Source organism: Vidua macroura, chromosome 4, assembly GCF_024509145.1.
Source record: "Vidua macroura isolate BioBank_ID:100142 chromosome 4, ASM2450914v1, whole genome shotgun sequence".
Classification (NCBI taxonomy): domain Eukaryota; kingdom Metazoa; phylum Chordata; class Aves; order Passeriformes; family Viduidae; genus Vidua; species Vidua macroura.
Genome location: NC_071574.1, coordinates 73,881,984 through 73,907,941, shown reverse-complemented (window position 1 = coordinate 73,907,941; position 25,958 = coordinate 73,881,984). Strand labels below are relative to the sequence as shown.

Sequence of the window (25,958 nt, the reverse complement as noted above, 5' to 3'; positions counted from 1 at the left end):
AGCAGTTCAGAGCATCTCACATGTTGAAATATATTTTTGATAGTACCAAGCTGGTCCCAGGATTGTAAGATTCATTTGTTTAGTCTCTAAAGCTTTTCCATGGTCAGATACGATGGCTGTGTGATAACATCTTTGTGTTCAGTCACATTCTGTGTTGTTCCCTGAATCTGCAGGTGGAGAGGGCTGTGAATTGGCAGGAGTCACGTGAGAGTGTTGAGAGTGTGAGCTTGTACTGGGCACTGCAAACTGAGGCCTCTTGGCATCTTGGGAGATCGGAATTTACTACAGTCCCAGAGGGCACTTTTCCTTAGTCTTCTCCCGGTGTTTAGCGTATCTGTTGCTGACATGCACAGATCAAGGCACCCTTAGCAAATTTGCCAGTGGATACCAGGCCATGTGGTGTGGGCAAGATGCTGAAGGGAAGAAATGGCACCAAAGGGGACCTGGACAGACCAGGGACATGGGACTGTGTGAACCTGATGAAGTTACACAAGGCCAAGTGCAAGGTCCTGCACGGGGTTGGAGCAAGCCAGAGCACAAACACAGGATGGGTGGGGAATGGCTGGAGAGCAGCCCTGGGAGAAGGACCTGGGGGTGCTGCTGGGTGAGAGCTGAACATGACCCAGCCCAGAGTCCCCCCAGCCCTGAGCTGGTCCCAGCGTGAGCAGCAGGGGAGGGGGGACTCTGTCCCTGTGCCCCCTCAGGTGAGAGCCCACCTGCAGAGCTGCCCCAGCCCTGGGGCCAACAGCAGGAGGACGTGGAGCTGCTGGAGAGAGCCCAGAGGAGGCCCCGGAGCTGCTCCAGGGCTGGAGCCAGGCTGGGAGAGCTGGGAATGTTCCCCTGGAGAAGGGAAGGCTCCAGGCAGAGCTCAGAGCCCCTTGCCGGGCCTGGAGGGGCTCCAGGAGAGCTGGAGAGGGACTGGGGACAAGGGACAGAGGGACAGGACACAGGGAATGGCTCCCACTGCCAGGGGGCAGGGATGGATGGGATATTGGGAATTAGGAATTGTTTCTTGGGAGGGTGGGCAGGCCCTGGCACAGGGTGCCCAGAGCAGCTGTGGCTGCCCCTGGATCCCTGGCAGTGCCCAAGGACAGGCTGGATGGGGCTTGGAGCAACCTGTCCATGGCAATGGGTGGAATGAGATGGTTATGAAGGTCCCTTCCAACCCAAACCACTCTATGGTTCTTTGTTTAGGAGGTTCTGATGAGTTAGGAGGAACTATTCATTGTATCTGCTGCAGACATTTATTTGAGTTGAGGAAGTTTAATTCCTAAGCTCTTAAGGTACTCAAACTGAGGGCTAAGCTGCTCCATAGAACCATTCAGAACAATGAAATTGGGAGGCAACCACTTACTATTAACTTTATAAGGAGCCCAGTTGTTTGAGGTGGTTAAGAGCAAAAGCTGGATGGTCCAAGTGGCTACTCCTTTTAATTTGTGTAGGTAATAGGAATACAGCTGCTGACAGTTTGCGATTGCATATAATTAAAAAGCATTTCACAAGAGCATTATTGCAGACAAACCAGCCTCAGCAATCCCAGTACAGCCAGCTTAACTGTCATAACTTCTGTTTTTAAAAGATATTGTGACTCATTTTTATCAGAAGCAAAGTACTTCTCACAAGTCCTCAATAATGACACCAAAGCTGCTCCTCCAGCTTATAATTACTACTGAGAAGCTTCCTAGGGAACCACAACTTTGTGGATTTAGAAGTGAGATCTTTCTTGCTGGAAAGACAGAAATGTTCCTCCCTATTCCATAGTGAGGCATAGGTTGGAGTTCTTTTCCTGCCTGTGAGTGTTTATACCCTGCTGTCAGGGCATGGTGGTAAACAGAAAAGAGATAATCATGCTGATTAAACCAGCTGAAATATGCAGCCCTGTGTTCCTTAGTGTTCTCATTTCCTTTCTGCACTGTTACTGATTTTTTCTTGGCTGGTGTCTGTGCTCTGTTCTTGTCCCAGGGGAGTCCTTTTTATTTTTCCCAGGAGTGTGAATGAGGCAGATGAGCTCCATGGATCCCGAGGACCATGTGATTGTGGAGATGAGGGCTGTTTGCTAACAGTTGTTTGCTGTTGCAAAGATACTCTTCCTTTTTGTTTGTGGTCTGAACCTTTATTGATTGACAATTTCTTTCTTCTCTACAGCTGTCAGGCTATTCAAGTAGAAGCAATCTCCTATGAGTCCATGGGCTGCTCAGTTCTGAAGTCATAGGAACTCTTTGTACCTTTACTTTAAGCAGGACATTATCCTTGAGTTCCACCTGCTGCTCTTTTCCAAAGGCCTAGAGTAGATTGTTGTACCTATCAAAAAATAGTCATTTGCAGAATAACTCCCTAAGGACTCCCCCTCCTGTGGGGAGGAAGGACACTATGGAAAGCTGACATTTTAAACATTTATTTGATTAGGATTAACAGGGAGTTCATCTGAATTGAAGGGTGATGCAGTTGGGGAGATCCTAGACATTTGTGTCTGTCCTTTCAACAGCTCCAGCTGTGGGTGGGAACAAGCACTGCTGATACACATTCATTTTCTATTTGTTTCAGGTCTAAGCACAATGTTAGTGGTGTTTGCACCCTCCTGGAGCTGGGCCTAAATTAAATATCTGCTGTGCTTTCTCTGTAATTGTCTTTTGATGTATCTTTTTTATATTGGCCATGAAACAAATGGTATCTTACCATGCTGAAAACCTAGACCTGCCCCAGCCATGTCTGCTGGCCCCCAGAGCCCCCCAGCACTCGGCTGATGCCAAAGGAAAGGTGGGAATTGTGCCCCTGTGCCCCTCAGGTGAGAGCCCACCTGCAGAGCTGCCCCAGCCCTGGGGCCAACAGCAGGAGGACGTGGAGCTGCTGGAGAGAGCCCAGAGGAGAACCCGGAGCTGCTCCAGGGCTGGAGCCCCTCTGCTCTGGAGCCAGGCTGGGAGAGCTGGGAATGCTCCCCTGGAGAAGGGAAGGCTCCAGGCAGAGCTCAGAGCCCCTTGCAGGGCCTGAAGGGGCTCCAGGAGAGCTGGAGAGGGACATTTGGCTTGTTTGAGCAGTGTCTGAAGCCCCTTGGTTTGTTCAACCTGGAGAAAAGTAGACTGAGGGAGAATCTCATCTCAGCCTGCAACTTCCTTCTGAGGCAGAGAAGGGGCAGACACTGATCTCTGTGTGACAGGGACAGGACCCAAGGGAATGGCTTGAAGTTGTATCAGGGAGGCTTAGTTTAGATCTCAGGGAAGGTTCTTCTCCCAAAGGATGGTCAGACACTGCCCAGGCTCCCTAGGGAATGGTCCCAGGGCTGCCAGAGCTCCAGGAGTGTTTGGGCAATGCGCTCAGGCACAGGGTGAGATTGTTGGGGTGTCCTGTGCAGAGCCAGCAGTTGGACTCGATGATCCTTGTCAGTCCCTTTCAACTCAGCATATTCTGTGATCTGTTCTGCACAACAGGACACAGTTTTCTGACCATAAAGAAGTTTTTGCTTAATACCAGGGGAGCTGCATACAAAAAAACCCTGAAGCACAGCACGTTTAATGTACCTACAGTTACACCAAGTGACTCAGTTTTAGTCTTGTCTAGACCAGAGCTTCACACCAGAGGAGTGTGTTGAAGAGATTTAGCCCTGTGTGTTGACTGGCTAATTAATTTTTTTTTTTTTCTTTACAGGCCAAACACAATCCTCAGGCTTCGATTCAATCACTTTGCCACTGAGTGCAGCTGGGACCACTTGTATGTATATGATGGAGACTCAATTTATGCTCCCTTACTGGCAGCTTTTAGGTGAGTTCCCCTTGGTGAAACTCTTAAATGTAGCCAGTGGTATTTTCTTAACTTGGAGCCTGACTTACATGTGGCTTCTGACATTGTAAATATGATCCAGTAGTCCAAATGTATAACACTGCAAGTGCAGCACATATAGCCGGTGTCCTTTTGTGCAGTGTTTGTCAGCATAACAATTAAGGAGTTGTTTTCAGCTTTTACAATGAGCAAGTCATGTCACTGCACTCTAGCATTAAGTATTATGTTTTCATTTCCAAATCCTGATTCTTTGAGATACAAAATAATTATTGTCATCTGTCTGGACTGGAGATGATTGGGTGTGCAGGCTCCTTTGAGAGGTGAAAACTGCCCCATTTATGGGTTTGAACATAATTTATGACTTAAACTTGTAGTGTGTCAATACAGACAGAAGGGCAAAAGCCAGCTAACGCTGTAGACATGGAGGCCTTACAGAATTATGTCTATCTTTTATATACCTTAAACTTCAAACTTTTTAGTTACTTGGAACGTGTTCAGGAACAGCAATGGTGGATCAACCTAGTAAAAACATAGAATCACAGGATGGTTTGGCTTGGGAGGGATCTTAAAGCCCACCCAGTTCCACACCCCTGCCATGGCAGGGACACCTCCCACTGTCCCAGGCTGCTCCAAGACCCAGTGTCCAACCTGTCCTTGGGCACTGCCAGGGATCCAGGGGCAACCACAGCTGCTCTGGGCACCCTGTGCCAGGGCCTCACTGCTGTCACAAGGAAGGATTCCTTCCCAATGTCCTGTCTCTCCTGCCCTCTGGCAGTGGGAAGCCATTCCCTGCGTCTCCATCCCCTGGCAAATGTCCCTCTCCAGCTCCTGATGTGTAAAAGTTCCCGTTCTGCCAACAAGTTATTGGTATTTGGCTCGTCCATGTGATGAGACATCAGTGTGGCTGCTGGTGAGCAATCCACATTTCATCCTGAGCCCTGGACATAACTTATGCTTTTCTATGTTTCAGTCTTGCAGTGACACCACCACCTTATGCTTTTTATTCTTTAAACTGAAATTAGGAAAATAATCCCAAGTTAACTATGGAAAAAACTAATGGTTCCCTTGGGACTCTGCTTGTTCCAAGTGGCTGTGTAACTATTTCCAGAATTAACCTTCTGCTGGGCTTCCTCTCATTTGTGAAATGAAGGTCTAAAAATACTTTGTGTTTGTTCTAGAAAATCTTTATAATGTCTCTGAGAGAATATCAGCAGAGGGACAAAAGTTGATAAAAATTTAAACCACCACATGTGGTTTTTTGGTCTTCAGCTGCAAGTGTAGAGTTGTTTTGGAGTGAAAGAATATCTCTTGTAAAGCTTAAGACTAATGTAAGGTCAAAACAGGACACCTCATTTTAAGAAGGAACAACCTTTCCCTTCTAAAAACCTCCAAAAACGTGGCACTGCCACCTGGAAGTGCTCTCCTGGTATCATGCTCTGATTGATGTGCAGGAAGAGGAGGAAACATCATCCTGACCCAATGTCATTTTGTTCCAGTCAAGCTATTTTTTAATACATTGGTGAAAAGGTGAAATGATGATTTGTGCCTGCCATTTCTTGTGTGTTTTCCAAAAATTAATAGGCTTTTAAAATTGAAGTTATAAGTAGTTCACAGCATTAACAGCTATGGTTCAGACTGGGAAATCTGTAAATCAGGAAGCCTGGGCCTGAGGACAAGCAAACATGAAATTAGTACAATAATGTTTTTGAGGTAGGAAAAAATCACCAATTTTTTTAAAAATGGCTTCTTTAGATGATATTTGAATTTAACTTCATTAGCAGTGAGCTGTGGTCTTCAGTAATCCAAGTTCAGGAAATGGCAGATGCTTCTCATTTTGGTGAAGTACCAGAAAGCATCTGTTGAAAAACACCTTTCTCTAATACAAAATAAATGCCTTGGAATTTTTTAAGAGCAGTGTTTATATTTTCTCAATTTATTCGGGGTATATTAAATTTATTGTTACCATAACTATATTTCCTTGTTCATTATTTTTGCACCCTTCCAGGAGATTTGCAAGACTGAGCTTTGTACAGTTGGGCCCTGTAAGCTTTCAGAGTTTGTTGACAAACACTAGAAATTCCTTTCTCTCTTAATTCAGTTTTTGTTCCCTCCCTGACTTTTTACATCAGTTCCCTGAACTTTCACTTCCTTCACGGCTCTCATTTTGTTTTCTTGACTATCTGATGCTCATTTATGTTTGTTCACAAGATGATATTTATCTTGAAATAAATAAATAAATAAATAAATAAATAATCTTGTATATATATAAAAAATGATCTTGGGAATCCTCAGCACTGGACTGTAGGGAAGCTTTAAATTTGTTTTATCAATTTTTAACAGCAGTAAATACTTGCTTAATGCCAACATTTACACAGTTCAAGTATGTGCATAGACTAAACTCCTTGTATTCTGAGAGCCCCCAGAGCTGTCTGGTCCTGCACATTAAGCTTTTTCTAATTAAACAGTGTTAAAAGTATCTTTGCTGGTTTATATTTGTGACCACAGGCACAATGAGACTGTGTAAATGTGCTGCTTCAAAAATGCAGTAAAAGAACATGGAAACAAATACAGCATACTTGTCAGCACAGATGAAGAATCTGAATTAGACAAACTGCACTCAACACCTGTAAACTTTGTTGGTTTTGTTAACTTTATTCCACATTTGTTGCAGCGCGCCGTCACGGGGCGTGCTGGGCGGCGAGTGCAGGGGTGCGACCGTCCCCCTGCGAGTTCTGCAATCCCAGCTATCGGCAGGTTTGGCGCAGGGACAGATAACGAAGACACGGGTCTTGGGGGAAACCAGAGTGTATTTATGGGATGGACAAGATGGAGCCCCAAGACAAGACTCAGGGCGTAAACAGAAATTTTATACAGTAACTCAGGAGGAGGGGTGCAGGAACATTAACCAATGAGGGTAAAGCTGAGGAGTGGTCTAAGGTGGGACTAAACTATTATAAACCTATCAGGAGAAGTAGGGGAGTGGAATAACACAAAGTAACAAATAGGGTGTCGAGTGTAACAAAATAGACAGGGAACACTCTGGAAGGAAGGGTAGGGATAGAGAGGATTGACAAGGAACATTCTGGAGAAAAGGGGTGGGGAAAGGGAGGACTGACAACTTGGAATGGAGGGGGTTAGGGAGGACCTGGGGAAGATTGGCAGCTTGGGAGAGGAGGGGATTAAGGAGGAGAACAGGGGGCAGACATGAACTTCAAACAAAACACACTACAACACACATTAAGCATTTACCAGAGCTGGTTTAGCACCTTTATTTTCATTTTGCTCTGGTTGGCAGGGGGGGCTTTCCTGGTCAAACCCAGTTGTTGTTCTGCAGGACGTTTGGCAGTGGCCCAGCAGCTGCTGTGGTTGCTCTCAGGTGCCAGATGGAGGATCATGTGAGCCTGTGTTCCCTCAGGAGCAGCTCACCAGCCTTGTGGTACTTGTTGGCCAATATGGCACTTGAGCAGCCAAATTTGGGTATAGAACTGAGTTGGGTTGGAAGGGTCTGATGCCTCTCTCAAAGCAGGATGACCATCAGGGCCCTTTGTCCAGTCAAGGTGCGAATTTTTCTTTAGGATGGAGATCTCATTGATCCTCTGGGTCAGTGGTCCAGAGATTGGTGTTAAAATAATGATAAGAATTAATCTAATACTAGTGTCTAGCCACAATCTCTTGCTGCAGCTGGTGTGTGTTGCCTCCTGCCCTTTTCTTGTGAACCTCTGGTATTCCCTTCTGTCTAATCTCCCCTGAGGTAGTTGAGGTCAAAAATTAGGTTTCACCCTTCTTCAGCAGTGTCTCCTCACTCCTTCTACCTCTTCTCATACAGAGATCAATGGTTGACCCTCCTCTATTTTTTCCTTCTATTCCCTAAATTCTTTGCCAGAAATTGTAACTGACCTTGCTGCCATGGGAATGCATATCCAGTTCGGGGGCTTCCAACAGCAGAAGGACTTGGAGCTGCCAGAGCAAGTCCAGAGGAGGCCACAGAGATGCTCCAAGGGCTGGAGCTTCCCTGCCACTGAGGAGGCAGGGAAGAGCTGGGAATGTTCCCCTGGAGAAGGAAAGGCTCCAGGCAGAGCTCAGAGCCCCTTGCAGGGCCTGGAGGGGCTCCAGGAGAGCTGGAGAAGGACTGGGGACAAGGGACAGAGGGACAGGACCCAGGGAATGGCTTCCCACTGCCAGAGGGCAGGGATGGATTGGATCTTGGGCAGGAATTGTTCCCTGTGAGGGTGAGGAGGCCCTGGCACAGGGTGCCCAGAGCAGCTGTGGCTGCCCCTGGATCCCTGGCAGTGCCCAAGGCCTGGTTGGACACTGGGGCTTGGGGCAGCCTGGGACAGTGGGAGGTGTCCCTGCCATGGCAGGGGTGGGATGGGATGATCCTTAAGGTCTCTTCCAGCTTAAACTGTTCCATGATTCTTTGATAACAACAGTCACGTAAGAACTGAGGATGCTTTTGGGCAAAGCCCCTGATGTGGAGGCTTCTGCAGACAGACAAGCTTCCCTGTGGTGCTGCTGCAGCAGCTGGGTCTGCCTGTAGTGCACCAAGGGGAGAAGATTTCAAAGAAGACTGTAATTTGAGGGGTTGCCAGCTCTGTAATGAATCTATAGTCTAGGGTTTTTTTAGTATGTGTTGTTGCAATGGCTTTGTTTCCTTAAAAGTCCATGTTTGGGAGTCATCTTGCTTCATGTAAGACAATATATTTGAGAACTCTCCTTATATTTTTATCCCTCCTTTTTTATTTTTTTGCTATTGTTTTATTTTTAGTCTTTGTAACTTCTATTTTTATTTTGTTTAGTTTTACTCTTGTAGTTCTGAGTATGAATGAGGTGCACAGACTGGAGTTTAGTAACAGAAATGTTGCCATTTTGTGTATGTGTGCGTCCAGATGGATCAAAAATTTAAAAATTAGGACAATTTGTTTGCATTGGATTTTGATGGATTGCAAAGCTGATTTTTCAGTATCATCTTTATTCTTTTACATCTCCATGAGCTCTACTCTTTATTTTCACCCTTTCCTTTTGTGACTCCCAATTTTGCCCTTTTTCTGCTCAGTAAAGCTTCTCATGCTTTGGTCTCTAACAGGTTGTGTCCCTGGAGGAAATGAGGAATATGCCAGTACCACGATACTCACATAGCAAATCCAGGAAAAATAGTAGAGGAGGTGCCCTTTGTTTTGAATTATTCTGATTTTTCAGTGCTCTAGGGGAAGGAACAGGGCAGTGTGTGCAGGGCAGTGGAGAAGTAGGGTCTCCTGGATTGTAGACTTGCAGTACTTGAAGTGAGCCTCCATGATGAGCTTGAGAGACTTTGGACAAGAGGATGGAGTGATAGGACAAGGAGGAATGGCTTCCTGCTATCAGAGAGTAGGTCTAGATGGGATACTGGGCAGGAATTGTTCCCTGGGAGGTGTCCAAAGCCAGGTTGGGCACTGGGGCTTGGAGCACCCTGATAGTGGATAGGGATAGTGGAAGGTGTCCATGCCCATGGCAGGAGGTGGAGCAGGATGATCTTTAAAGTTTCTTCCAACTCAGGCCATTCTATGGTCTGATACTCTTTTACTTTCTGCCATTGACTTCAGCCTACAGGAAATAGATGTTATTTCGGTCCAAAACAGAGGTTTGCCTTTCCCTGGGTGCCACTGGGCAGCTGAGCTGAGTAGGAGTGTTTATTTGCTTTGGAGTAGAGATGGTTGCAAAATGTTTTGCTTATGAAAGGAAATAAAAGCAGTGTGTTGTGAAATATGCTGATCTTGGCCAGAGTTGAGTTGCTCAGACATTCTGGATCGTAATTTAAAGGAAGTTTTGCATAATCTTTTATCATTCTGATTCTGCCTATTGGATTCTTTTTCATGGTAGATGAAAAATATGACGTGCTTCTGTTTATTCCATATGATGCTGGGAGCAGGTTGATTCATTCACTGTTTTTGAGGTTCAACCTTTCAGGCATCTGATTGTTCCCACTGTGTTGTGTTCTCTTCATGTCTTTCTCTGAAAGAAATTAAAATGCCCCATCCCTGGAAATGTTCAAGGCCAGGTTGGATGGGACTTGGAGCAATCTGTCTGGTGGAAGGTGTCTCTGCCCATGGCAGGGGCTTGGACTAGTTGACCTTTAAGGTCCCTTCCAACCCAGACAATTCTGTGATTAAGTTTTCTTAGAGTGTTTTAAATTTGTGTAGGTGGGATAACATCCTCTTTAGTTATTTACACATGAATCACCAGAAAAAGATGGAAATAGGGAGTATCTAGGATGTAAGCATTGTTATGGAGGTACCTATGTTTTGGTCAAACAAATCCCAAATTTGAGAAATTTCTATGAGAAAACAAAGAATTGTGTAGTGATAGTCCTTTTATTAGGAAATATTATTGAGGGGAATTTTTGTCTTGCCTTCCACTTATTTTGCCCTGTAATATCAGTGATAAGTGCTGATGGAGAAACCAGAACAAAGCAATTTTTTTCTTGTCCCTGAGCTGTAGTTTGCCTCACCCAAATTATTTTCAAGTGTTTGTTTTCCTGTGGTGGAGATGGACTGTCCTACAGTGTCCATTACAAAGGAATATTATGAACCGAACAAGAAGTTTGTTAGGCTTTTTGTTCTTTGGTTTTGTGGGAGATGGTCTTTTGGGAGAGATAAACTTCAGAAGTCTCAAATGTTGAGAATGAAACAAGGCACCTCTTGCAGAGAGGTGAAAAGGGAATTAATTTTGCTGTTTAATCCCATATCATTGAGAAGTGAATGAGCAGCAGGGGAACATTTGGCTTTCTCATAAGGAAATATTTCTTGAAGTGTCTATCAGCAGATGTGCTGGAGTTGCTTAGCCAAAACATGGGATCAGGTTCCAGTGATTTTTATGGTGTGTTGGTAAAATGAAGGATATCTTTTTGTCCACCATAAGATTTCTTGTGCAGAAAGGGCTGTTGGGCAGTTTTCAGTGTGGTCCAGCTGTAGGTAGCTTGTTCATCTGCTGGTGTTGGTGCAAATACCCCCAAATCTGTAGCAAAAAGGATTGCTGGGTGTCTGTTCTGTTCTTGGAGCACACCATTGTGTTGTACCATGGGGACAAAAAAGTTCAGGTCACAAAAAAGTGCATCCCAGGTGGTATTAGTGGGTGCTGTGGATAGCTGGGAGTGATTTCCTTGAGCAGATAAGCTCATTTAGTCTGTCCTAGGAAACTGTCTTCAACTGTATTTGCTTTCTATTCCAAATAGATGTAAAAAGAGGAAAAGTAAGTTCTTCTTGAGGGGCAATTCTTTTCATCATTGCATTTTGCTTGCTGGTGGCCTTGGGCACTGGGGAGTGACTGGGCACAGGGTGAGGCTGGGCTGTTTCCCTTGGCTCCCTGCCCCACATGCTCTGCTCTGCCACTCGAGTCCCTGCTTGTCAGAAAGCTTTGCCTTGGAAAATGGGAGTGAGGCTGGGGAAAGGTGGATCTGTACAGGAAAATAGCAGCTGGCTGTGAATAGGGGGTGGTAGACAATGTGCTGTACATGGATAAAGGCTTTTTAAAACATCAGTTCAATAGACTTTGAATTTGTGCCCACTTTGATGCCTTTTGTATGAGGGAGGAATCAACTTTCACTTTTTTTTGGTTTTGTCAGGCTTCTGTTAAATGAAAAATAAACATTCCCTCTCAGATGCAAAGTATGTAGTGCAATAGGTAAATAGGTAGTAGTTACTTTTTTCAAAGCTCATTTTAGTTTGTCAGTTTACTACAATTATTTTGACAAACCATTACATAAATCTGTAGTGTGTCTGGAATACTGTAGATAGTCTTGCCCACCGTCTTTGCTTCTCTCTGCCAGTCCTGGAAAACTAAAAGGCTGGAGGATCTCAGAGAACCTGGAAGGCTGAGAGAAACAGCCAAAGGTATCCAGAAGTGTGAAGGAAAGAATGAGGTGGAAGTTGAGAGTGTGACAGGCTGCTATGATAGAAAAGACAACAAACATGGATGGGATCAGTCAGGGATGATGAGAAGATGTGAGGCAGTTGAAATGCCAGAGGGATGAGGTGTCATCCAGAGGGACCTGGGCATGCCCGAGGACTGGCACTGTAGGAACCTCATGAGATTCAACAAGGTCAAGTGCAAGGTCCTGCATCAGATTGGAGCAATCCTGAGTATGAGAACTGACTGGGGGATGGAGGGATTGAGAGCAGCCCTGGGGAGGAGGACTTGGTGATGCTGGTGGGTAAGAACCTGGACATGCCCTGGCCTTGTGAGCTGGGAGCTAGAACGTCCCCATGCCCTGGGTTGATCTCAGCTTGGGCAGCAGGGGAGGGCACCTGTGCCCCCTCAGGTGAGAGCCCACCTGCAGAGCTGCCCCAACCCTGGGGCCAACAGCAGGAGGACGTGGAGCTGCTGGAGAGAGCCCAGAGGAGGCCCCGGAGCTGCTCCAGGGCTGGAGCCAGGCTGGCAGAGCTGGGAATGTTCCCCTGGAGAAGGGAAGGCTCCAGGCAGAGCTCAGAGCCCCTTGCAGGGCCTGGAGGGGCTCCAGGAGAGCTGGAGAGGGACTGGGGACAAGGGACAGAGGGACAGGAGCCAGGGAATGGCTTCCACTGCCAGAGGGCAGGGATGGATGGGAAATTGGGAATTAGGAATTGTTCCCTGGGAGGGTGTGAGGCCCTGGCACAGGGTGCCCAGAGCAGCTGTGGCTGCCCCTGGATCCCTGGCAGTGCCCGAGGACAGACTGGGGCTTGGAGCAGCCTGGGACAGCAGAAGGTGTCCCAGCCGTGGCAGGGGCTGGAAGGAGAGGAGTCTCTGGTTTAAGCCTCTAATACAAACCAGTCTGTGATTCTATGGCTGACTGTTTATTTCTCATAGAAAAGGAACCCAAGAGGCAACTGCTGTAGATTTTTCAGGTGAAAAGGATATAAATGATTAAGAAATGAATTGAATAGAAGCATGGATAAGTGGTTTATTTAACTGTGCTGGCTTGGGTGCATTCTCCAGGTCTAAGCATCTGAACCGGGTGTCGGGAAGGTGGATTACACATCACACAATGCTCTGTACTTGCTTGGTTTGTCACAGCCTTTCCCAGTCATTTTTGTAGCCCACAGTCAGAAGGTGATCTGGGGTTAGCAGACCTTTAGTTTAACTTTGTAATACAGATTTTATTCTTCTGGGACACATTAATTTCCATTTCCAAACGTGCCACCTTGTTTTATGAATGGGACCTGCTTAATTTTTTGCTGAGTAACAAGGGAGGAAAAGGTTTTTGATACAGATAACTAACATTCTAGATAGCTTCAAGTTAAATACTTCCAACATACATTTATTTATGATTCCACAAATTCATTATATTTCAAATAATGGAAATACATTGAGTTTCAATTATTTTATTGGAATTCAATGATTTTATTGAAAGTACTGGTACATTTACTCTTGTTGCTTTGCTCCCTTTTATTTCACTTCTCATATTGTTCTTTTACTTTTCCAGTGGTCTTATTGTTCCTGAGAAAGACAGCAATGAAACAGTACCTGAAGTTGTAGCTACTTCTGGATATGCTCTTCTACATTTCTTCAGTGATGCTGCCTATAATCTCACCGGGTTTAACATCACCTATAAGTAAGTGGCACCACTCGACAGTGATGCTGCAGATTGGGCAAAAGGAGTTTTCCCCTTTTCTTACTTTTGTCTTGAAATAAGCAATTGCCATTGAAGTGTGTAATTATGAGCAGAGAACTGAAATTAGATTTTTATCTTTATTATACCCTTGCAACAACTAGTAAGTGGCATGTGCTCAATGTTACAACTTGTCAGTTTTAAGTGTGGACGAATGTTTGCTCCAAAAGGCATCATATTATTTATTTTATGCTATTAGATCAATTTGATTCTATCTAATCAACAAGAATTTACATGTTTTGTGCACATCTGTGCTCCTGAGTGCTCTGCAGAGATACTCCAGCACAAACACACTTTTCCATCAGCCACACATTTCGCTTGAGACACTGGGCTGTAAGTGCTCTTGAGGGTCCTCATCCTTGGGATTTGCTTTCTTATTCAGTCCCTGGATTTAATCCATTCATCTGGCTTCTTTTTATTCTGGACTGGTTTTATATTCTTTCATTCATGTTCTAAACAGATGGGTAATTTCTGTTCACTGACATGTATTTAGTCCTCATTGATGAGCTTTTTAAAAGTAATTCTGTTATGCTCCCTATTTCATCAGCTGCTTTTAGAAAGGTTTTGTCTTGAGGTAAATGCGTGGACATACTCACAGAGATGGAAGGTTTTGCTTCTCTAGGGACCATGAGCTTTGGATTTTTTTGCTCCTACAAATGCAAGTTATGTTTGTGCCACACTGGGAGATTTAATTTGGGAGTAACCTGCAGACAGTCTCACCTCTTTCAGAAAAAGCAGCTGGAAAAACTTCAGTCATAACTGCCTTCTTGCAAAAATTGATTTTCTCTTAAAATGAGGAGCTTAGTTTTTGAATATCAAGTCTGAGTGCTTTCATCCTTAGTAAGAACACAAATATGTGCTTTATAACCCACATAATAGTGAATTTTTAAAAAATAGAGGGCATCCAGCACCCCTTGAAAGCTCCAGAAGAAGATGAGGAGCCTATGCAAAGTTACTGGGATCAGAGGAGCTGAAGAGGCAGTGTTTTCCAAGTCTGGCTGATTGCATAAACCAGGACTCCATCTACTGTCAGATGTTGGATTTGCACCATTGCCATAAAAATATTGTCTTCAAGAACAATATTCTTTTAATTTTTCACTTTCTTCATCATTTCAAACAAATTTCAAGTGCTGTTTTGTGTTATGGTTCTTAGGTTTCCTCATAACATTTTTCCAGCAAGTAGATGGAATGGTACATAACAGTCTTCATAGTTACTACTGAGTGTAGGGAGTAGTTCACTCAAGACTTGTGAAATTATGTCTTGGAGCTGGTGACAGTGAGAATATGGGTACTAATTCCCATCTGTGAATTATTCTGGTTTCTACACCAGCAAAAACTGGAGTCTTGGAAATGATTATGATCTCAAAATTTGGACCTTTACCAAAGCTGTATCTGGTTTTGCCTCAGCTACATTGCAGATATTATAAAACCAGAAATTATTCAAACCAGACACGTCTTTGGCTTGGATTTCATCTCCAGTTGTTCTCTTGGTAAGCAGATCCCAGAGTAGCACCTAATTGTGAGCAGTTTAAGTATAAATTGCACAGTCACCACAAGCAGCCCTATACTCTGATTAAAGTCCTCATTTACTGTTTTAAGGCAAATAGTTTGCCTTACAAATGGCTAAAAATCATATTGATAATTTTCTCAGAAGAGCTGCGAGTTTAACTTGTGCAATGAGGTAGTTTTTTAGGGATAGAGTACAAATCTCTACAGATGCATCACATCAGGTAGCAGATGACTCTCTCTTGGTTTGTAATGATTTGTATTCACTTTGTTCATCATCACTCTTGCCTTTGTTAATAATTCTTGGGAATCTCTTTGCTTCCTGACAAGCTGCTTTGTGCTCTATCCCCAGCTTCAATGTGTGTCCCAATAACTGCTCTGGCCAAGGGGAGTGCAGGCTCAACAGCAGCACCATGGCCCCGCAGTGCGAGTGTGCTGAGCGCTGGAAGGGAGAGGCGTGTGACATTCCCTACTGCCCGGGGGACTGCGGGGCTCCTGAGAGGGGCCACTGCAGCCTCAACGGCTCCAAAGCGTGTGTGTGCTCCGCAGGCTGGCAAGGTAAGTCTCCTGCTGGATACACAGAACTTTGGGGATGCATTTTCTGTGTATGGAGCTGACAGTTTAACTGGGAGTACGTGGGAATATTCTTCATGGCAAGTATTAGCATTTTGACTAGGAACAGAGTATCTACTTTTTAAATTTAAAAGATCACACTTCATTTGGAAGGATGGATATGCTGGAGAGAAGGACACAGAGAAGCTCCAAGGGCTGGAGCCTCTCAGCTCTGGAAATAGTTTGGGAGAGCTGGGGGTGTGGAGAAGAGAAGGCTCCAGGGAGACTTCAGAGCCACTTCCAGTGCCCAGAGGGCCTCCATGAGGGTTGGACAAGGGCCTGGAATGCCAGGACAAAGGGGAATGACTTTAAATTGAAACTGGGCTGGTTTAGATTAGATATAAGGAAGAAGTTTTTTACAATGAGTGTGATGACAGCCTGGCACAGGGTGCCCAGAGCAGCTGTGGCTGCCCCTGGATCACAGAATCACAAGGTTGGAAGAGACCTTCAAGACTGAGTCCAATCCCTTCCCAAACACCTCAACTAAACCATGGCACCCAGTGCCACATCCAGTCTTTTTTTAAACACATCCAGGGATGGCGAATCCACCACCTCCCTGGACAGGCCATTTCAAAAGTTTATAATTCTTTCTGTAAAAAACTTTTTCCTAATTTCCAGCCTGTATTTCCCTTGGTGCAGCTCGAGGCTGTGACCTCTGGTTCTGTCAGTTCCTGGAGAAAGAGCCCAAGCCCAGCTGGCCACAGGCACCTTTCAGGAGCTGTGGAGAGTGCTGAGGTCAGCCCTGAGTCTCCTTTTCTCCAGGCTGAGCCCCCCCAGCTCCCTCAGCCATTCCTCACAGGGTTTGTGTTCCCAGCCCCTCTCCAGCCTCGCTGCCCCCTCTGGATGAGCTCCAACATCTCAAAGTCCTTCCCAAGCTGAGGGGCCAGAACTGGACACAGCACTCAAGGTGTGGCCTCACTCTGGCAGTGTCCAAGTCCAGGGTGGACACTGGGGCTTGGAGCACTCTGGGATAGTTGAAGGTGTCCTTGCCATGGCAGGGGGTTAGAAAGGGGATCTTTCCAACCCATCCCAGTGTGTGATTCTGTGTTTTTTTACGATTGCTTTTAAAAGCAACTTTGTCACCATCCAAAGTGGGACTAACCTGTGGTGTATAGGCATCCCTTCAAGCCTCATTCCTATGCGCCTGAAGCAAATTTGAGCCTGGTTGCCATAGTTGACCTGTTTGAACATGTGAAATGCCTCGTTCTCGTGTCCAGCTGAGCTGATCCGCCATGCCCAACTTGGCAGTGATCTGGCCTGAACATACATGTTCCCTTTGCACAGACCTACTGACATGTAAGAATTAGTCTCATATTAAATGCAATGAGCTACAGCACTAGCAGGAGATTGACCTCCAGCTGAAATACAGGCTTTGGAAAAAAAACATTTTTAAACCTTCTTTTCCCAGGTCCTGGCTGTTCAATTCGTCTTCCTGCAAACCAGTCATTTTGGACCCGGGAAGAATACACTCTTCCAAAACTTGCTAGAGCATCTCACAAAGCTGTCATCCATGACAATAAAATGTGGATTGTTGGAGGCTATGTCTTCAATCATTCTGACTCTCAGAAGGTTTTAGCGTGAGTAAAAACCCAGATAACAAAAACTAAAGATAGGAACTTAGATTTGAGAGTTATTTTTAGGAAATGCCACCTGACGTGCTTTGCTTTGGTCTGTGCTTCATCTCCAAGGGAAAACAACCGTAATAAAAACTCAGGCTCACATTTGAGATGGGGTATGCTAATTTTGGAAAAGAAAAGCATAAGGTTCCTGATGTTCAGTGCGCTTTTGATTCATCTGTGTCTGACAGCATTTAACTATTCTCTGTATATTTCTGGGCCAACTCCTAAATTATATCTAGCCTCATATTCAAAGAGGGTTATTTTGCTTCAGTGTTTTTAGCCCTTCCCTATGTTGTGTCTGTGTGACTTGAGCTTTTGGCTCCTTAATTAACACCTACTGATTACTCTGGATGGTTATCCACAGTGGATGGGACACCAAACAGGGAATGGCATTAGGATGAGGGCATTTATGCAATTGTTTGAGGAGATATAACAGTTACTAAACTACAAAGTAATAATTGTGTACTTCATGGAAATACTCCATTTAAAAAAAAAACAGCTTTTGTATTGTTTTAGGGCAGATCTAGGCAGAAGCTGGATTTTTTTCCAGAGATACTCACATACCTCACTTTGATGGACCTAAGTGAGAGCTGTGTATTCTGCACTCACATCCTGAAGTAATAGTTCTTATAGGGGAAGAGGAGCTGAAAACACAAATTTAAATGTGGAACAGTTGCTAGTTGCACCCACATTTTACTCCTCCAAAGTCACACCTTGTTTTTTAATAGGATACCCTATGGCTTTGTTGGATGTTTTCTCAGAGATGATTTTATCTCACAAGGCCTTAAGCCTGGCAAACACAGTGCCTTATTTTTAATGAAAAGCCACAAGCCATTTTCAGGGCAGAGGGTTTATGTTATTTTAAGCATGAATGGCAAAGATATAATTAAAAAGTGTTTTTTAAGCACTGGCAGAGTTTTTTTAATCAAGTAGTTGGAAATCACCTAAGTTTAGTGTAAAGTTTTCCTCCTTTTTTGAGAGAGAAGTGGTGTAGGTTGTCACAGCTTAATAGGCAATGCACTAGCTCTTGGGTTTATATGGAAAAGAAAACAGGGCAAAGGAAATCAATATATGGATGTTGAGTAACAGAGCAGGCTCAACTGGGTATTTTAACCCATAAGTAGTTTGTTTGAGCTTTGTGCATGATGAAATCATGGCAGGATTTATTATTTCAGTATTCTATAATATAATAATTATATTATAATATTATATCATTATATAATATTATAATTATATCTAACTAATAAGTAAATAATTCAGTAAATAATTATATCTAAATAATATACTATATTGCTAAATGATTTTCCCCAAATCTTAGAAAGGACAAGCAATCATATTCCCAGCTTTAATACCTATTCCTTGGAAAGTAATTTGGTTTTAATTATACAGGTATGATCTCATTTCTGAAGAGTGGCTTCCACTGAACAGCTCTGTGAACTCGGTAGAGATGAGATATGGTCATTCCTTGGCATTGCACAAGGTAAGTTCAGTGTTCCAGACTCACTTCCCAGCTGATTTCCCATTCTTCAGTCCTGCTTCCCACTCCTTGTCCCAGATCAGCCTTGCTTTGGGAGAAGTGTTCCTCATTCAGAGGCATGTCCATGCTTAGCCCAGGCTGCACCCTTGTGCTCCAGGGAATCCTTGGGTGGCTGTCCTAGGAAGTCTGTAGTGTCTCTGCCTGTGTGCTCCTTCTTTGCCCTTTTTCCAGAGATTTTAAGGATGACATTTGAGGCTAGTGAGTCCATTATTTCCTTCTTGCTGTCTGTGCAGACAAGAATGCTTGAGGCTGAGTTTGCTGGAGTTCTCCAGCTGTCTTGCGTAGATCATGAATATTTTTATGAGCTCTGTTGTCCAAGACACCAAAGCAGAGTTGGGGGATTAGGGATTTTTGTTACTTACTCTGCAAGTAAATTTGTGAATCTAATCTTCCAGCATTTGACACAGCAAGTGGATTTGACTGTTTTTACCTCCTTTCTCACCTGTGTGCCTTGCTGTGAGTGCAGACCATGTGAGAGCAGGGTGGCAAAGTCTGTGGAAAGGAAATGAGCTGATCCTTTATTGACCTTTGGGTTTTGGAGTGTTGTTTAGCTTAAACAGTGCAGGCCTGGGCAAAACTTAATCATACTCAAAAAACTCCACACACCGTCATTCACAAACAGCACTTGAAGAACCTCAAAGCATGGAAATTCATTATGGAATCCCAGAATGGTTTGGGTTGGAAGGGAGCTTAAAGATCATCTAGTCCCAATCCCCTGCTGCAGGCAGAGACCTTCTACTGTCCCAGGCTGCTCCAAGCCCCAGTGTCCAGCCTGTCCTTGGGCACTGCCAGGGATCCAGGGGCAGCCACAGCTGCTCTGGGCACCCTGTGCCAGGGCCTGCCCTCCCTGCCAGGGAACAATTCCTAATTCCCAGTATCCCATCCATCCCTGCCCTCTGGCAGTGGGAACTGTTCCCTGTGTCCTGTCCCTGCAGGCCTTGTTCCCAGTCCGTCCCTCTCCAGGGTACTTTATTAAGTAACTTCAGAGCAGTAGCTTCACTGCTTACCAAACAGCCATTTCCTAAGTGCTGCACTCTGTGCCCTCGTGTGCCTTCTTTCAGGATAACATCTACATGTACGGTGGAAAGCTGGATGCCACGGGCAATGTCAGCAGCCAGCTGTGGGTGTTCCACATCCCCAGGCAGAGCTGGGCCGTGCTGGCACCCCGGGCCAAGGAGCAGTACGCCGTGGTGGGGCACTCGGCCCACGTGGTCACCCTGCGGGACAACAGCACTGTCATGCTGGTCCTCTTCGGGCACTGCCCTCTCTACGGCTACATCAGCAACGTCCAGGAGTACAACCTGGGTGAGTGAGGGAGGGAGTGCAGCCCTCCTGCCCGCCCCTGACACTGAGCAGCTGCTTTGGAGGTTATTTAAATGACCTGTGTTCAGATAGGAAACACAGGCAAATGTGTTCTTCTCCTCCTGTTTGCATGTACAAGAAGTGGAACCTAACAGATTTGTAAAGCCCAATGAGCAGGCAGCCACGTGCCTCCAGCTTTATACAGTGTTAGGTCCCAAAGATATCAAGCTGTAATTGAGAGGTAAAGCAGGGCAACTCTCGAACAATTTAGATTAGTTTTCCTCTTTCCTTCTGACAAAACAAACACTTCTGAAATTATTTTTTAATTCTGCAAATATAATAATGGCTGTAACACTTCAGACCAAATATCTGCTTAACCTGATACCCATGTCCCCAGCAGCAGATGCTGTGGGAACCAGGTGCTGAATTTCTGAATTCCCGTATTCCTGGTAGGATCTGACCTCCATATCCTGGAATAGTCCAGGCTCTGATTTTAGGTTCCAGAGATTTCTAGTATAACCAGTGGAGAAACACAGGAAGCTTTCTAGGCAAACTGAACTTGTACCTAGCTCAGAAATGGAGGCACATTGCTGGCTCCACGGACCATGTCAGGATCGTAGTTAGGCACTGGAAGTTCACAACAGGAGTGTGCTGGTTATTCTCAGGAATAGTGGCCCTGTCTGCACTTTGGACCTGCTGTCCTTGTCCTCCAGTCATGCTGATCCAGAGGATCTACTGGAGCCTGGTTCTCTGGAGCCCATGTGAGCGAGATTTCTTCCTCTCGGAGAAATCCAGAGAGAACCAGGGCCTGTGGGGCGATGATTTGTTTCTGCCATGTGTGATCTTTCAGACTGTTCACTTCCATTCCCTTTGGTGTGCCTGCTCTGCCTGAATTGGGAAGCTTGTATAGGGTTTCATTCAGCACTTACTACAGAGATTTGGTGCGTAATGTGGCATTTTTATTTCAGTTGCCATTATAAGATGTTTAAAGTGCTTCAGACCAATGTTATTTTAGTGAGTGAGGTATAGGATCATGAATCACATATTAGTTTTTAACTGCAGTGTTCTTCACAGTCAGACTTGGCTTCAGTGCTGTCTGGCTTTATATATATATTTATATATATATAAAAAGTAAAAGTGCTCTTGAGTCCCATTCCAAATCAAGTCACAGTGATGGCATTTTCATGTCATTGAAATGCAATATATTATTTGTCTACTTTTTATTTCTCATTTACTTAGCTTGTCTGCAAAATGTAAAATATGACTGTGGAAGAGCTATTTCTGCTCCAATTAAAAATACCTGGCAATGCTTCTTGACAACAGACTTTTTGAAGGGGAATATTTTTGGATATGAAGTGATAGAGATGGTGCCTAGATCTGAGTCAGGGGAATCCCAGTTTATTTCACCATGTTGTTGATGAGTTATTAATGGACAGAAATGAACCATGTTTTGTCACTCATTTTTTTCAGTGACAAATACCTGGAGCATCTTGCAGACGAGTGGAGCTCTGGTGCAAGGAGGATATGGTCACAGCAGTGTTTATGATCCAAACACAAGATCAATCTATATCCATGGGGGTTACAAAGCCTTCAGTGCCAACAAGTACAGGCTGGCAGATGATTTGTACAAATATGAAGTTGATTCCCGCATGTGGTAAGTGGTTCTTCTTCTGTCTTTTTCCTGTTTACTGCCCTGTCAGTTTGTAGTGAACAAGAGGATGGGTATTTGATGAGGGTACAGTGGTTTATATCTACCTGAATTCAGGATAGATGCTGTGCTCTTGGATCTCTTGTTTTTATGTCCCCTTATGAATAGAGAATGATATAATCAATATAATCAAGGCTGTGAACAAGCCAAGAAATCCATTTTAATCTATTGTTTGATTCGAGCTGAAAAGAAAAATATTTGATTTTTTTTTTTCTTGCTAACCATACAATCTGTGCATATTAGTGCAGTTACTGCAGTCAAGCAAGTGATAATCCATTCTGCAGTTAAGACTGTAAAAGAATTTCTATTATAACCCTATTTTCTTCTGGCTCTGTAACTGCTTGAAATGTTCATTTCTTACGCTGAAATCTTCTGTGATTTGTTGCTGCCCAAAGGTGAGTTTTATTAAAAAGCTATAGCCGCACTTCACCGCCTGGAGCAACAGAGGTGAAATACATTTTCCTTAATTCTGTATTTTTCTTAATGTTGATTCTAAAGGCTCCTGACTGTCTTTTGGGTTAACGCATGTAAATTTGAGTCACTACATCCCTTATCGAGTGTTAAAATAGCTTGTGTTTCTGCAACATCTGTTTGTGAGTCTGTACTGATGAGGAAGGTAATGAGTGACTGATTTCCAGCCCCCCTCCTTCCCACTCAGTTGTATACACAGAAATAACCCTGCTTCCTCTCTGGATTAATTTGATCTTCCACTCCAGCCGTGGAGTGGACAAATCTGGCTGAGTAGGCAGAAACGTAACAAATGTGACATTGTTCTTCCAAACTCCTGCAGCACCCATTTTCTTTTGTCACATTTATTTTGTCAGTCTGGCAAGCCCTGTTGAACACGTGGAGAGTGTAGGACTGTCTGTTCATCTCTACCTCTGCTTTTTTTTTGTGTCATTGACTCTATTTTATTCTTGAGTGATTTAGGCTCTCTCTTCCTTGTTAAATCTCATGAGCTTTCCATGGGCCCTCCTCTTGAGCTCCTCCAGGTCCCCATGGAACAAATCCTGTCCCTCAGGCATGTCAACCACGCACTCAACATTATGTCTCCTATTGGAAGGGACCTTAAAACTCAACCCATTCCACCCCCTGCCATGGCAGGGACACCTCCCACTATGCCAGGCTGCTCCAAGCCCCAGTGTCCAACCTGTCCTTGGGCACTGCCAGGGATCCAGGGGCAGCCACAGCTGCTCTGGGCACCCTGTGCCAGGGCCTGCCCTCCCTGCCAGGGAACAATTCCTAATTCCCAATATCCAATCCATCCCTGCCCTCTGGCAGTGGAAGCCATTCCCTGTGTCCTGTCCCTCTGTCCCTTGTCCCCAGTCCCTCTCCAGCTCTCCTGGAACCCCTTCAGGCCCTGGAGGGGCTCTGAGCTCTGCCTGGAGCCTTCCCTTCTCCAGGGGAACATTCCCAGCTCTCCAAGCCTGGCTCCAGCCCCGGAGCAGCTCTGGGGCCTCCTCTGGGCTCTCTCCAGCAGCTCCACGTCCTCCTGCTGTTGGCACCAGGGCTGGGGCAGCTCTGCAGGTGGGCTCTCACCTGAGGGGCACAGGGACAGAGTCCCCTCCTTCTACACAAATCCTCTAAGAAAAGTAGGAAAATCCTCCAAAAGATGACCCTCTGTGTTCAGTGCCATCAGTCCTACTGATTGAAGTTGAGATCAGTGGTGAGTTTGATTAGTGCTTCCCATCATTTAGTCACTGATGAGCCAAAGTATTGTGCAGGTATTAACCTGTAGGGCTTCATTTTCAGGAACTATATAGGTTTCCTTAAAATAGAATTTTTAGTTGTGAGCAGAGATGCTGTCCTGTGTGAAAGACTTCTTTGGGTTGCTATAAAAGCTGAGTTACTACAAAATACTGGAGTCTTCCCAGGCTGACTGTGTTCAAAAGACAAGTGTGAAAACTTGAGGATCCCTAGGGGAAGAATTGATGATTTGAAGATCCACAGCTTTGGAAAGAGGCTCTCATAGGTATATTTCTCCTATAAACTGGCAAAGCAAATGGAAAGATTTGAATGAAATTACAGGTGGAGTTGAACAATGTGGAATGTAATTGTTAAGCAGCTCATTAGGAAAAGTAGTTAGATACTATCCTCACCCTCAAAGTGTTCTTCAGCTTCAATTTATGGAGTGTTTTGCCTTTGCCAGGTACTCAGCAGTCTCATTAACAGATACATTTTTATTTCTGAAGGACTATTCTCAAAGACAGCCGATTTTTCCGCTACTTGCACACAGCTGTGATAGTGAGTGGGACCATGCTGGTGTTTGGAGGAAACACTCACAACGACACCTCCATGAGCCATGGAGCCAAGTGCTTTTCTTCGGATTTCATGGCCTATGATATTGGTAAGTTCTTGCAGAAATAATAACAAACCCCAAATACTTGGCTGTTCCCAGGGAGCTGTCCTCAGTTTGTCTCCAGAATGCTGGTTTATGGTGGGTGTGTTATCCCAAATGCTGCTGGGCACAGGGATCTGCAATCAGGAGAGACTCATAATCTTGCTACAGAATTCCAAGCACATGAGGTGCAGTGATTTCCAGTTACAGACAGCAGCAGTTCCTTTGTCAACAGTTTATACACAACCTTGGGCATTATAAATTTGGTTTTAAACTGCGTATTGTTACAGAATCATAAAACCATGGAATCATTAAGGTTGGAAAAAACCTTTAAGATCACCAAGTCTAACTGGCAACCCGGCACCACGACCATTTTCACCACTAAACCATGTCCTCAAGTGCCCCATCCACATGTGTTTTGAACACTTCCAGAGATGGTGACTCCATCACTGCCATAAGCAGCTTGTTTCAGTGTTTTGCAACCCTTGGCATGAAAAAATACTTCTTAATACCTAATCTGCATCTTCCTTGGCCCAATTTGAGGCTGTTTCCTGTCCTGGATTCTCAGCCATAAATCTATTCTGATATTTTGAATGTGTTTTAATCTATGATTGATCAAAAATTCAAGTTCTTAGGACAATTACAAGCACTAGACCCTGCTGAAACTCAACCTGTACAGTGCACTGCTTTATTCAATCATAAAGCCAAATTATTAGGTTGGACTTGCTGAGTTTCAGTAGCCAGGAGAGGGCAGCATTTATTTGTGGATTTGGATTCCAGAGACTGAGTTTAAGAAGAACAAGGAAAGATGAGGTGAAATTACATAAAAGAAGGTACATACACATGCAGATAATTCATACTGGGGGGAAAATGCCACTCTGTACTCTGACCTTCACCTTTTGCTCTCAGAATGCACGAAATGTGGCTTCCCTGAAGTCTCTAAGTGACTGTCCACCAAGATCTCACTCCTAGCTTGTAAGAAGAAAATGCAAGTGAATACTTGGGCCATCAGGGTTTGGTATCCTTGTGCCCTTTTGCTCTCTGTTATAGCATTCCATTCTGCCTCCTGTGATTTCTAGTTACATCCCTCTGGAATCTTTCTGTGCTCCTAACTAGCTTTATTTTGATTTTTTTTTTTTTCATTGAGGAGTTAAAATGAGGTATTTGACCAGGTTGGATGGGAGTTGGAGCAGCCTGGTCTTGTGGAAGGTGTTCCTAGCCATGGCTCAGAGCTGAAATTAGATTGTTTTAGGGTGCCATCCAGCCCAGAGTATTTTATCATTCCGTGGCAGTCAGAAACAGTTTGATTTTTTTAAAACTTTGGTAGCAACAGTGATAGATTTTTCTTTCTGCATTCTGCTATCTACCCTGACCTAACACAAATTGCATTAATTTGACAGAATATGCCAGTAATGATGTTCATTTTGATTCAGTTTAGATAACACGTTACATGACATGAGTGATGTAGTCAACATCCCCAGTTCTTACCAGATATACACTGACATGTGGAGCTTACATTGGTTTTACTTCTCATGGTGGGTGAGAGGTGTTCTTGAGTCCCTCATTCTTTAGAGAAGAGATTCTCAGCCTGAAAAGAGCAGCTTTTTTTTTTCAGAAATGAGACCACTTCTGTTCTCTTCATTGCAGGAGCCACTGTGCATGATTTCCCTTATCCCATGTGACTAGGAATGCATTAGGGTGGTGGCTCATTATTTGTGTCACAGCAGAAACACCTTTTCAGTGGTTCTTCATGCATGATCTCTGCAGTAATTAATTACCCTGGTCATGGTCCTGTTGGTCTCCATGGGAATAAGCCCATATAACCCCCCTGTTATCTATCCCTTGGTGTTCCCAAGGCACAAGAAAACCAAGCAAGGTCAGTTGATACTGAGAGCCTTCAGTGAAGAGGCTTAATAATTGTCTTTATTCCCTGCTTTTATAGT

The 25,958-nt window shown here is 44.5% G+C and overlaps 1 protein-coding gene across 4 annotated transcripts in view; it reads left to right on the top strand.

The window, feature by feature from the left end:
- Positions 1 to 25,958, top strand: part of ATRN (attractin) — a 148,461-nt gene that overhangs the window by 35,728 nt on the left and 86,775 nt on the right. For all 4 annotated transcript variants that reach the window (XM_053975390.1, XM_053975387.1, XM_053975389.1 and 1 more), the window contains exons 3-10: positions 3,643 to 3,756; positions 13,208 to 13,336; positions 15,252 to 15,457; positions 16,920 to 17,088; positions 18,520 to 18,610; positions 19,729 to 19,972; positions 21,440 to 21,623; positions 23,870 to 24,024. In XM_053975390.1, coding sequence (XP_053831365.1) covers positions 3,643 to 3,756; positions 13,208 to 13,336; positions 15,252 to 15,457; positions 16,920 to 17,088; positions 18,520 to 18,610; positions 19,729 to 19,972; positions 21,440 to 21,623; positions 23,870 to 24,024 — 1,292 coding nt within the window. The remainder of the gene's footprint in view (positions 1 to 3,642; positions 3,757 to 13,207; positions 13,337 to 15,251; positions 15,458 to 16,919; positions 17,089 to 18,519; positions 18,611 to 19,728; positions 19,973 to 21,439; positions 21,624 to 23,869; positions 24,025 to 25,958) is intronic.